General features: G+C 32.7%; 2 protein-coding genes across 2 annotated transcripts in view; one reads left to right on the top strand and one right to left on the bottom strand.

Annotated features, from left to right (window-relative positions):
• The window catches only part of LOC144845435 (choline transporter-like protein 1), a 135488-nt gene that overhangs the window by 77007 nt on the left and 44949 nt on the right, over positions 1 to 13532 (bottom strand). The window lies entirely within an intron of this gene.
• The window catches only part of LOC144845407 (KICSTOR complex protein SZT2-like), a 48923-nt gene that overhangs the window by 29576 nt on the left and 5815 nt on the right, over positions 1 to 13532 (top strand). Inside the window, exons 41-59 of the mRNA XM_078702708.1 lie at positions 277 to 401; positions 786 to 1149; positions 1560 to 1742; positions 2009 to 2215; positions 2481 to 2542; positions 3708 to 3776; positions 5486 to 5545; positions 6887 to 6949; positions 7998 to 8168; positions 8394 to 8556; positions 9178 to 9365; positions 9668 to 9818; positions 10377 to 10537; positions 10915 to 11085; positions 11472 to 11736; positions 11900 to 11970; positions 12083 to 12339; positions 12931 to 13051; positions 13179 to 13253. Of these exons, the coding sequence (XP_078558834.1) occupies positions 277 to 401; positions 786 to 1149; positions 1560 to 1742; positions 2009 to 2215; positions 2481 to 2542; positions 3708 to 3776; positions 5486 to 5545; positions 6887 to 6949; positions 7998 to 8168; positions 8394 to 8556; positions 9178 to 9365; positions 9668 to 9818; positions 10377 to 10537; positions 10915 to 11085; positions 11472 to 11736; positions 11900 to 11970; positions 12083 to 12339; positions 12931 to 13051; positions 13179 to 13253 (2927 nt within the window). The remainder of the gene's footprint in view (positions 1 to 276; positions 402 to 785; positions 1150 to 1559; positions 1743 to 2008; positions 2216 to 2480; positions 2543 to 3707; positions 3777 to 5485; positions 5546 to 6886; positions 6950 to 7997; positions 8169 to 8393; positions 8557 to 9177; positions 9366 to 9667; positions 9819 to 10376; positions 10538 to 10914; positions 11086 to 11471; positions 11737 to 11899; positions 11971 to 12082; positions 12340 to 12930; positions 13052 to 13178; positions 13254 to 13532) is intronic.

The following is a 13532-nucleotide window of genomic DNA, read 5'->3' as shown; positions in this document are numbered from 1 at the left end:
CTTTACACACAAAAATGATCCATTAAATATCCGAAGATAACCAAAAAATGAAGAAGAAGCAGCACTTTAAAGCTCCCATGTGAAAGCTCGCCGGAACAAAATTCACAGGAGCTCTAGTAAATAAGGCATCCAACCAAAATAAGAAGTAAAAGTAAAAAAAAATATCGATTGATGTGTGATGTTGCCTCTTTAATAGCTTGTGGCAGATTTCTAATTGATATTATTAAAGGTCCATTGTATTTTATCTGAAAACTAATGGAATCAATTAACTTCCAGGCCCTGAGATTAAAGAAGAATTAATCATGGTGCTTAAGAATAAGATAAATGTTGCCACACTCAAAGTGATAACTTTCATGTTGGTGCGTAATGCACAGTGTAAGCTGACACCAGAAGATGTTCATGTAAGTATGCTAGATAGTTTTTATAGCTATAAATAGTAAGTTAATAATCAGCTAACAAAAACATACAGTACTGCTGTCCCTGCTTTGGGATACCTCTATTAAGCTAAATTCACACTTGTTCCATTTCATGGATGGCACCAGTTTTTTTTTTAACAATGGAAAATAGAATTGAATACAATGTGAAAGGGGAAACTTTCTCATGCAACAAATGAGAGGAAAGACTAAAATGAGCATATCTTTTTTGGTCCCAAAGGTGTCCCCTTATTTGGGGTTGTATTGTAAGCTTTCAGATAGACAATTAAGATTCTGGTTTTATTGTGTGGATATGCAAAATTGTAGATAGATTGTTGTTGTTCATGGTATACCTTTACTATTTGTTCACAGTTTATACAACCACCAAAAAATAGTGAAAAGAGGCCTTCTTTGACAAAATCTAGATTCAGCAGTATAGAAGAAGACTCGGAATTGTCTTCAGTGCCAGAGGTTCTTGAGGAAGAAAACGAGGTACCCACTAAAGATCAGGGAGAACCGACTGACATCTTGCTGTTTACCATCCCAGTGACAAGCAACAAGTATCTATCAAGTGTTAAGTACTACTTGCAGCAGAATCTTCTGCAGTTCTTGCACATGCCAAAATATGTTGATCAACGACAGGAAAATCACTTGGGTCATTTTAGACCGTACCACGATGAAGACAACAACCGGAATATGTATTTGTATATCAGACCACAGGCATCTGGAGGACTAGGTAGATACATATGATTAAATGATTTATAATTTCATTCATTTGATTTGGTAACATTTATTTAATAATAACAATTAGAATACAAAATGTGATATCTATTCAAAGATGATATATAAAGGAAATATAATATTTGATAATAGGTGGGCGACATTCAAGTACTGTTATCATGGTAGACTATGAATGCTTTTTTTATTATTCCAGTATTTATACCATAGAAAATGTATTTATGTTGTTTGTGTCTGTATGGTTTTTATCAATGCACAATATATCAATGCACAATATATCAGTGAATGCCACTAAAGGTGTAGTAGCAATAAGTATCTGGAAGTGGAATATGGTTCAATTAAAATATATGAAGATGCTTTGTCTCTTTTTTCTCACAAAATAGTTATGTTGTGTTTTTATTTGTACAGGAATTGCTTGTATTTCTATGTCAACCGTCCTGATTGGTGTTGATGGGAAGAGTAAGCTTATGACACCATTAGCCTGTCCTAAACCTTTGCCTAATTCTTACAAGGAACATGTCCATGAGAAGGTCTTTGATAATTTAACAAATACCAACATCTACCATGTACCTGTTGGCTCAAACAAACCAGGTTTGTGATAACTTGAATTTCCAAGATTTCTTGCATGTATTTGGGCTAAGTTCACACTGAGCCTTGGTTCAGTCTGTTTGCCACAAAACACTTTGGGCTACGTTTACAACCGAACCAAAATAGGGAATGCACTTTCAATTGTTATATTTATAATTATTTTATTTTAGGTCCAACATCATTGATGTTAGGAGGTCAAAGGTTAAAGTTTCACATAAGCCATCTTGTTTAGTAAACATTTCTTTCTACCTTATATTTATTTAATTTAGGTCCAACATCATTGATAGAGTTCAGTATCTGGGAGAGAGGTGATGTTGACATGCCTAGCCTAACTAAGAAACTTCTCAACACAGTTCGTCATTCTTTATGTGATACTGTGATGGAGTATCTGATATTGACAGCACCACTCGGCGTCCTTCCAGACATGTATAGTAGACGCTACCACTCAACAACTTCTCCACCTATGACCCCAACAGGTCAGTAAATCGTTTTCTTTCGTGCTTTAGCCACGAGAAATAAAGTGATGCGGTGATCGCAAGAAAAGGAAACAATCTTTGTGCGGGCCACAGTGGTGTCAAAGGCCTCTGAAACAAGTATTGACGTTGAAACCATACAAATCCATACAAATGTCTGCAGCCCCTTCTTTGACAACTTTTTTCCCCACCTGTGCTCAGAATGTTTTATGTTTGGTTTTGCAAAATTAACATTCAATTGAAATACTTTTGTTTTTTTTAAATTTAGATCCTAATAAAGTGCCAGTGGATATTACTTTGTCTAGTAGTAGCTCTCCTGTAAATATCAAGGTAAAGTTTAAACACACAATACTTTATTTAATTTATTTATATTTATTTTAATACTTTTATAAATTTTGTTATCAGATATTTGCTTCCTCAAAAGTGTAATGATGATTAGACAGATATTGAGAAATATAATTGTCTACTAATTATGCATGGTTTTATGTTTGCAATCATATACAGTAGTATAGAACTTACTGTAATATGTGGCAGGGAGAAGCCAGATCAGTCGCATATATTTAATTTGGAGATAATATCATATTATTATGCAGTTAATTATCTGTTTTATAATGGTAAAACAATTATTGTAATCCGACTTTTACTTACAAAGTTATGTGAAATTTAAAACATGTATGTGTTGGAACTCTCTGAATTATGTTTTTGGAAAAATGTGCGTTCAAAGTTTACTGACGTGCTGCTGGGCCGCGGTGAATGAACGTCCTAGCAACGAACAAGAGGACACAAAGAACATGGTTTTATTATTGTTCAAGTTATCAGATGTTAATAAATTTCCGACAATTTGCTCAAAATAATACTTTAATTGTTTAGCAATTTCAGTTTCGTCTTGATCTTTACACGCCATTATTAATTTTAATTTTTTACCAAGTAAAGTAAGTACACACTGCTCTCGCATTGTGTCCTGCTTCCTCCTCCGAACCACTGCACACGTGGGTGGAATTTTGACAGCTACGACATTGTGAGCATGCGCAGTCGTGAGCTTTAAAGCCATGTGAGCACAATTGGCCAATCACAGCCAATTTGTCAACGTGATTTTGGCTATTCTAGGCTGTATATCGATATATCTGTAGTTCGATATGGCTGATTGGCTTGTCCGTGCCACATATTTGTGTTAATATTGGACAGACCAGTTAACGATACATTTTATAGAAGAAGAACCACAACAATACCTCCACATTACAATGGTATATTCATTTTTAGTGACTTTTAGATGAGTAGCTTCAACTATGGGTTTTTTTTTCTGATTTCCACCTATAATACTTTACAGGTATAGATTAATTTCAATTCTAAATTAACTTTTTAAATTTATTAATATTTAAACTTTGGTATTTTTACTTTTATAATTATTTATTCACCTGTATAACTTTGCTTTTACTTTGATGTTCTATTTTATAATTACATTTTGTACTTATTTTAATACTGGTGTATATTTCAGCGATCTAAGTCAGTTGGTGAAGCAGGGTTCTCGCTTCCAGATTTTAGATTCTACCAAAAAATGCTGAAGGTATTTCTAAATCTTGCATATTTATGGGTCTTCAGCAACTTGTAACAATTTGGATTCAATCTCAAAGCGAAGTTGAGTCCAGAGTCCTGTCTACTATATTTATGGAAATCATTAAGCATGCTTACAATATAACAGACCTTATTTCTGAGCCCCACCAATTTGGTGATTGTCTTATGGTAAGCCAATTCAGTGCTGTACTGTATCTAAATTTATCCAGTATCATAGGCAAATTCTATGATACAGCATTACATGTGAAACACATGTAACAGTAACACCTGTATCATAATTCCTAACCTGACCCTTAACTTAACCTCCCATGATACAGGCATGGATTTGCCTATGATACTGAACAAATATCATCATTATTGAGTTGCAGCACTGACAACCAGGTGCTATTTATAGCATGGTCTTGCATTGCAATGCCTGTATGCAAAATGCATCATTCCATACATGGCATGAACTATATCATACTGTACATTCAATAAAATATCATCTCATATTGGTGGGAACATTGATGCTATTCAAATTAGAAATACAATTCATGCATTACTGGAGATGATTCTTTGTTTTTGTTTAATTGATAGCCAATTGGCACATTACAAATTTCTTATAAGACTGATTAGTCTGATTTTAAAATGTAAACAGGAACTGGGAGGATCTTAGTAGAATAGCTGGTGTTGTTATACATTTCCATGTATACTATCCCTAGTTTAATATATGGTGGCTGAAGATTTATTCATTTATGATGGAAAATTAATTTTGCAATACGCTAGGTAAAAATTAACATCGCCTAATCTTAGAAATTTGCTTCTATATAATTATAGAATATCTTACCACAAAATGCATGTTAAATAGATATATATTCTAATGTAAATGTATATTAATATATATATATTCACTAATGGTTATTTATTTAATTTATTTATATCATTTTATGTCTTTAGGCAATGTAGCCAAGAATTACCAATAGTAATTTAATCACTGTCCTATCAGATAGGTGGTAATCACCGGAGTGACCCCCTACACTTCTCGAATAATGAACTGGGTTCTTTAAAGTGCACACAGGTTATAACTGTGTACACTGGACCTACGGTTTATAGTCCTTATCCGAGAAGACTTGTTCCACCACCAGAACTAGGAGCGAGTCGGCCTCGAACCCTTGCCATTGTTGTTGGCTCTTTAGGTATGGTAAACGGCGCCCCTGCCTTAACCGCTCGGCAATTTGACTCGCTGATTGAACTTAAATATGTTTGAAACAAATCCAATAAAGTGTCTTGGTAAACACTTCACATAGGGCCTGAATGAAAATAAATGAAAATGAACTTCATATAAAGATATACTACTTCTACTTATATATACATGCTGTATTAAAACTCTTCATGTAATACTGTAATATTATAATACTTTATATAATGTGCTTTCATTTACTTCAAGAGGTTTCACGTTTGAACCATGCCAACATCAAGATAACTTTCTATGAGTTCTAGGAATGAATTGAAAACTGCATTAAACATTGAGTCTCTTTCCAGTAATCAGATTTTTACAATTTTTATTTTCATATCATGATGATTGTTTTGACACTTTTTCATTTTTTCTCCCATGTTTACACAGATGGAAAATGAATAAAAATGATAAATGAAATCATTTGGTTTCATAAAATATCTGGGGTTGGTATTAAATTTAACATTACAGTAATTAATTATTTACAGCTTCCAGCCAATCAGCATCAAATAACTTCCTCAAGGGAAAGTACACCAAAAGAACGCAAGGTATAAAATGATACATAATAATATATACTGTATATATAAACTGTATTTCTAAAATGTTTGATTAAGATTTTCTACGCTATAAATAGTCTTAATTTATTTTACTGGTTTCTCTTGTGATTCACAAATAAAAACAAAATAATAAAACATAAACATAACATGATAAGTTTTAATATGCATTTTATTTTCATGCAATGAACATCAATACCTGTATGCTGATGCCTGCTATAACAATCATTGTATACAGCTACAGTACCTTCAAATGAAATGAAATCAAATGCCTGTTTTAGGCTTTGGTGTTCAGACATACTATAGGATGGCCCATGTTCTTCAAATTATGCCTGACAATAACTTGATGGCAAATGAAATGTGAATCAAATAGTAGATAATCTTGATATAATGACTGCTTATTAATGGCAGTGGGCCTTCGGCTTGTCCCTTCTAAGTCATTTTTATTGGAAGTACCGCACAATAGGCTACTGTTGGAAAAACTGGAAATATGTCAAGTCAAGCCTGGCTTACCTAACTTGTCTGAACATCATCTGTATGTTTGTTTCTTTACTCCACAAGCTTGTCCTGTCCATTTCACCATCTTCTGTTGTCAGGTGGTTTCAGGTATTGATGTGAGAATGACGTGGTTCATTTTTGTTTAGTAGAACTATATTAATATGCCGTTTTATGAGTCTTAGTTTCCATGAATTAAATATTATTTAATAGCGATGAATAAAACCATTTGTAACAAATTATACTTGACAAGTAAAACTTATCTGTAAAACATAGATGGTCTTCCTAGCATGGGGTTTATACTATAAAAATATATATATATATAAATTAGTACAAGTGTCTTTGTTTAGTCATTGTCACAAATAAATAACCAGGCCATTTTAGCACACAGTGATTTTAATTTACTCGATAACAAAACTTTTTATTTGCATTTAGGATGTTTTGTTATGTATGTTCCTTATTTTTATGGCGTGTCAGTGTTACTACAACATGTCTGTATCAAATGTGTGTTACCATTGAAACATAATATAATAGCCTATAGCATGAAATTATTATTGATGTGATGCACTATATGTTACCCTTAGACAAATCTGTATGTTAAAGCATGTAGAAATCTTACTTATTTACTCCATTGAAGATTTCCCTTGTTATTAAAAATATATATAATTGTTTGTTTATTTGTGAATTTCATTCAATTGAGGTTTATGCCAATAATAAATTAACTAAAAGTATTACTATAGATTTGATCAAAGAGATATTTTAGTGAACACTCTTTGATTGTAGATAATTTGTGTTTTTATAGTATAATATTAATTTTGTTGACTGTACTTTATTACATAGAAGCCTCCAATGTCAGCTTCTCCTGGTCAACTATCAACCAAAGGTCTTCAACTTTTATTCCAGGTATTGCCAGGATCTGGATTGTGCTACTGCATTATTATACAATTTTATATATTATAACACAATGTGTGTGTGTTTATTGTTAATATTCCCTGCTTGTGTTTATTACAGTATATTATGTACACAGTCAATTCTGACAAATCCAGCTTTTTTTTACTGAATTTCTTGCAGTTCAAAGTTGGGTTTTTGTAGAGTTGACCTTAATACCATATCGTGTATTCCATTACTTTTAGTATGATCTGAAACTTAAGCTAATGGTTTACAACTGTCACATTCTTGTCATCTACTTAAATAGCACCAATCAAGTGGTGACCATTGTGAGCAAGAATATTAACTTTGATGAGATAACAGAGAAACACCTGAAATGAAAAATTTCAGGTGTTTCTGTTTGAAATTATCCATACTAAAACGAACCACTTCTGTTTAATGTGTGTTGGTTGACCAATTATATTCCTTACTAATGGCTCGATTTGTGTTTTCTAGTCATTTGATCTTGGAATTGTAAGGGCCAAATTCTTACTTTTCTTTAAGAGTTTATTATGTACCTATAATTAGATTATAATTTATAGGTAAATGATTACAGTGCTATCTAGACAGAATGTAAATGGAAACCAATGAAATCTATGTTTTGTCTATATGTTTAAATATTTGTTGTATTTTTACTATATAATATAAGATTGTACTAACATCTTGTATTAATTTTCATAGATATGCTGTGATATTATTTTACAATTCACTACACTTACTACAATTACATTGGTAGCACCATATATAACTGCTTGGTATTGTGTTTGAATTAATGAATTATTTTCTTTTTTTAATAACATGCATGAATTTTAAGATTTATATTTTGAAGCCATTGATACATTATGTTATCAGCTATTATAATGTTGTATGTTGAATATTTATATTAAACATATATAGTTTTTTAATTTATTGTTTTTTCTAGGATGCATGCTTTGCTGTGTGATTGAGATCATATTCATATATATTGGGATATTTAAGATATTCTTCGCTAAAACTTACATAATGTTTACATTTTAAATTGTAGCGCTCTCAATCTGTATCGACTGAAAGTAGTGTTCCATCTGAAACACCCCCCAAGTCTAAGAAAGGTGGATCACAGCAGTATAGCACCGGTGAATCACCGCGGACATCACCAAGACCTTCTCCAAAACCATCACCATCAAGTAGCCAGTCACCCTCAGTTAGTCCATCCAAGGTAATGAATAAAAACAATTTTATATTTATAACCAAATCTTCTTAGAGCGAGTAAGTGGTCGAGTGGTTAAGGCAGTAGAATCATAATATGTAGCCATAACACCGGCAAGGGTTCAAGGCTCACTCGCTCCATGGTTCTGGTTGTAGAGAAGGTCCAGTGTACAAATATATACATCTTTTGAGAAAAGTAGTGTAGAATTAAATTTGTCTTATTTTTTTATAACAGCAATTAAAAGGTGTTCCCAGTTGGAAGCAGCAAGAGATTGAAAGTCGGCAACAGCAAGCTCTTAGTAGCCTCTACCAAGAAGCAGAAGAAGGGCTTACTGCTTCCTTGCACGAAGTCTATAAAGACACTACCATTGATTGGCTAGAATTTGAGCATAAACTAGGTAATTGAGTATTCTGCTTTTACATATAATAACATTAACATTAACATTGCGCCCATTTCTATAAAAAGCTCATAATCATCAGCCCTTCACATACTCTCATACTCGTAGTTGTGTGCTATTTGATTACTATGATTGGTCAGTTTAATACTAGATACGTATATATATGTGCATGCAGTAGCATCTCGAAACAAAAAACAGACCTCTTATCGGTGTGATTCTCCACAAAATTGTCTTCACACTATGCAAATCTGGTTACAACTTGTTACATTTTGCAGGTGTTTAAAGGGTATTTGGTTATTAACATCCTTGCCTTCCAATCCCAAGGTCCAGGATTATCCTTTTCTACTCGTACTCGTAACTCAGACTACTAGTACTCCACTCCCTAAACCTCAAATGAGAAAAATGTCAAGGCACAATATATGCTTTGCTCTCCTTGCCTTGTCTTGCGGATGGAAGTTGTTGGTCCTGTTTACATATACAATGCACACATGCACAGAAATGACATGGTACACTATTTGAAATGAGTAAGGACTGTCTATATGCGAGTTTATCATGTGACTGCTGTGGTAAATAATAATTTACATTCATAAAGTATACAAGAATTATACTTAAATTTCACAGAAGTACCATCTGTACGAAAACAAAAACTAAAGCTCTCGTCAAGATTTGCTGTGCAAACTGTCCTACATGAGTTACTGCACTCACTTTATAGTAACTATGGCGACTGCGTCTATAAACTTTACAAAAAGAAGGACAAAGACTTCAATTTAGTGAATACAAATATAATCAGTGATTCCTCAAAATACAAGGTTGGTTTTAACAATTTTTTATATCAGTTTATATTTTTATTTCTAAATATTTTTGTAGACGCTTAATTTTTTTAAATTTTGAGTATTTTGTTTGTTGGATTATAAACAAAATGACGAGAGCAAGAGGATAACCCTTCAAGCTCAAAAGCTTGTTTCCAAAAAATATATAAATAATAATAGGCCTATTTAAAAAAATGTGTTTAATAAAAATTAAACCTAATCTAAATACTAACCCTTTTTAGCACTAATGATACATTATATATTGTGACCAATTTAAAAAAACCTTTTTTTTTTACGTGAAGCCATTTGAAGTTGATTTTGAAAATGAGTCAAACAATTCACCTTGTGATGTTAATGACTACATTTTGATTGGTCGGAATATCAAGCAGTGGCGTAGTATGTTGTACAATAACGAGGAATCTATGAGTATGCCAAGTCTTGTTAACACAAGAAGTAAGTTGAAATATACAAGTTTAGTAGCTTTGCATCAGAGAGCTAAGGTAATTGTTCAGATGTGTTGCCCTACTTTAATGTAATTCGTACTGTATACTCACATTAAAAATGTGACCTTTAAACTACTTGCAAATTTGTAAAGTGTTCTCAATGTACTGATTATACATTACAATTCTGTAGTAGGGTGAAACATTTGACCAATTCATTATCAAATCATGTGACATGTTTACAATGTGTCAGCCTATACAAAAGTACAAAATGTTGTACAGACAAACTGTGAAATTCTATAATATTTGCTTGGAAGTGTATCTTCCAAAAGGGAGTACTTTTCACTAATTCTGTCAGATGAATGCAGAATGCATACAATTGTTTGCACACTGCACACTCCAATGAACTTTGACCTATACCCACTTTGATATTTTGCATGAAAATGTCATATAATCACCAGTCTTTGCAGGATGGTAATAAATGCCAGTAATAATAAACTCAACATAAATACAATACGTACTCCACCAGTAATTGTAGTCAATACATGTGCTATTCTGATTTTTTTTGCAGCTCACAAAAGTGTTCAGAAGTTTGATCCATTGGTCTTAAGTTCACTGAAACCAAAAGACATCTTTCTCAATATCCCAAGAGATAACACCCACCAGAAACACATAGACGCTTACTCTATACCAAGACAGAGACTTCTACTCTTGCATGTTGTAGATACTGAGGTAAATTTGAAATAATAATTAATATAAATAATATCCCTAGAATTATTCTATTTATTATATCCAGTCTGTTATTATTATTATTATTAGACATTTAAAAACATATTTTGTATTTTTTATGCATTTTGTACTGCATCCAACAGCGAGTAACTCGCTAATTGCAGGATGGATAAACTATTTTATAAGTCTCATTTGAGGCTTAGGGAGTGGAGTTGAAAGAATTGTGAGTTACAACACTGGATTAGAAGGCAAGCATGACTAATAACCACGAAGCTAAAGCTACTCTTTTTGGGCTCATGCATTGCTATTATTACTCCCTCTATGTACTTGCTGAATAAATTACTATTAAAATGATTATTCAACGATTTTCCCATCTATAGCTTAGTTTATACACCTACAACTGGTCATTAGAGAACACCAATCATTTAGAGAAGACGTTATCCCGTTTAGTGCGATGGCATAATTCACGTTCAAGTCTACTAAACAGTATTGTCTACCAGAAAATGGGAATATTCCACTTCAAGAAAATGGTTCAACCACCTAGTCGTCAGGTAAGCAGAACAGCATTTTAGGTTTAATTGACGATTATATTAATGATTATTATTTATTCATTATTCTCAGATCCATAAAAATAAGTGAGATGAAACATAGTTTCACCATATTGCATTCTTTTTAATTGCATTTATTCCAATAAGGGATCATGTCTAAATTATTCTACTGGAGTTACTGCAGTAATTACATTTTTTTACTGCAGTAATGTATGGTTTTTTGTTTCAATGTAGAAGTATATGAGTCAGTGACTGTAATAAACAATGTGTATGATTACCTGCTAAACAATTGAATAAACAGGTTAAAAAGTAAAACAAAATGTAGTTTTGCAGTAACTGCAGTAAAAACATTTGGCATGCTCCCTAATTATCAAGCTTTTATTTTTTAGAAAAATCTTTTCCCACATTCAACGCCATCTGAGGTTGATGAACTAGTACGAAGTAGTAGACCTCCAAAACGAGACCATGAATCACGTCATTACACCCTTCATGGAACATCAAGAAATAAAATTCCTGGATTGCCGTCACTAAATGAAGTGTTTCGCAATGCAAGGCTCAGAAAACCAATGCAGTCTTGTACATATGGCACGAAAAGAGACCCTTTACTACAACATGGCTCACAACTACAAGAGGCCTATCATATTGCCAAAAAAGGTACTTTTTCATTTATTAATTTGAAATGTTTGTTTATAGTAGTTACTGTTTTTAATATTTTCTCATGCTGTACAAGTTTATACCAACAAATATACATACCAAACATTTTACAATTAACTATTTTTAATTTTAGAAATATACTTTTTGTTATTTATTTATACAGATGCAGAAAAGAGGTTTAAACTTCAGAGTCTATACCTAGAATGGCAGAAACGGGTTCCTCAGCCAATTTCTGTAAGTTTGTTTGTTTATTCCAGTCCCTTTTGATATTAAAACTAATATGAATAAACATGTTTTTAATTACTTTGTCTAATTGAAATGCATTCTATTTTTGTTTTACAACTAGGAGGAAATGTTAAACTTGTTAAAGAAGAATTCTCGCCTCATCCATTACTGCTGCACTCCGTTATTGTTCAGCCCAGAATGGAGGGGTCAGGTAATGCATAGCCACGCTCTAAAACTATCACCACAGACCCAGGCTAAGTCTGAGCAGCCTTGGCACATTGACCTAAGGTCAACGTATGTTAGTATGTACATTCAGTACTTACAGCAACGACTAGGATTTATGCAGATACAAACAACTGATACATCTCCGAGGAAAAGGTAAGTATTATAAATGATGTTGGTAAACATTTCTAATTAATCATTAAGACATCTTTTATCTACAACTACCACTATTACTATGCTACTTCTGCTGCTACTATTAAATAATAATATAATAATATTTTTGATTTGATTTTTTATATAGTGTCATTCCAACGATCATTGCTCATGGCATTGTGGACTTGGATGTTACAATTTTCAACTACATGCTTTTCCCTAAGTCAATCTTCCATGTCAGTGCTGACAATTCTAGTGCTCATTGGTCTATCCACGACAGTGGATGTGTGAGGAACCCCCTACTCATCTCGGAAAATGTACTAGGTTTTTTAGAGTGCACACAAGCATTTTGTGTTCAGTGGACCTACTGTTTATAGTTTTACCACCAGAACCATTGAGCGAATGAGTCTCGAACCCTTGCCAATGTTATGGCTATGGATTACAGTTCCACTGTCTTAACCGCCACACTCACTCACTGCTGCTCTTGCTGCTATAGCATAATTATTATTGATATAATTTCATCATTACTATTTGCTCAGCATCTTTTACACCCAAGATCCAACAATAATTTTTCTAATTATTCTTCTTTAACAGTTTATCAAATAAACCAAGTAAACACTCACCTCGTACCAGACGCTCTAGTAGTTTCTACTCAGTGGCTTTCCTTAGGATAGTGGTGCCTGGGGGTATTATTCTACTCCAACTTGCTTTTGAGGTAAATTTTTATATTAAGATAGGATGACTATATCTGTTAGTGTAAAATAGTGATATTTATTCTATATTATACTTTAAAAATGTTTATATTTGTTATAATTATTTATTGTTATAATTTATTTGTACAGAATGCCTACTTTTGCGTGATGCTTTATGCCTTTGAAAGCTCTAGAGTACCTGCTGGTGAAGAAGTCAATTCACAGGTTAGCATTGTAGATTTATTGTTCTCGATTTATTTGGTACTTGAGATATTTTAATTATTCTCTCTACAAAACCATGGAAATACAGTGATTGCCTACCATAATTAGCACCCTAGGATACAGTATTATCTCTACTTTTTTTAAATTGTGTACCAAGTTGTTTATAGTGCATTTACATGTACAATGATATAACATTATACCATTATATCTGAAGGAACCAAATTGGCACAGAAAGGTCTCAAACTCTTATACCAGTCCGAATTTATAACATTGAATAATGAA

This window comes from Antedon bifida, chromosome 6 (assembly GCF_963402885.1).
Source record: "Antedon bifida chromosome 6, ecAntBifi1.1, whole genome shotgun sequence".
Lineage (NCBI taxonomy): Eukaryota > Metazoa > Echinodermata > Crinoidea > Comatulida > Antedonidae > Antedon > Antedon bifida.
The sequence above is the reverse complement of the archived record's forward strand: the minus strand, read 5'-3'. Positions and strand labels throughout refer to the sequence as shown.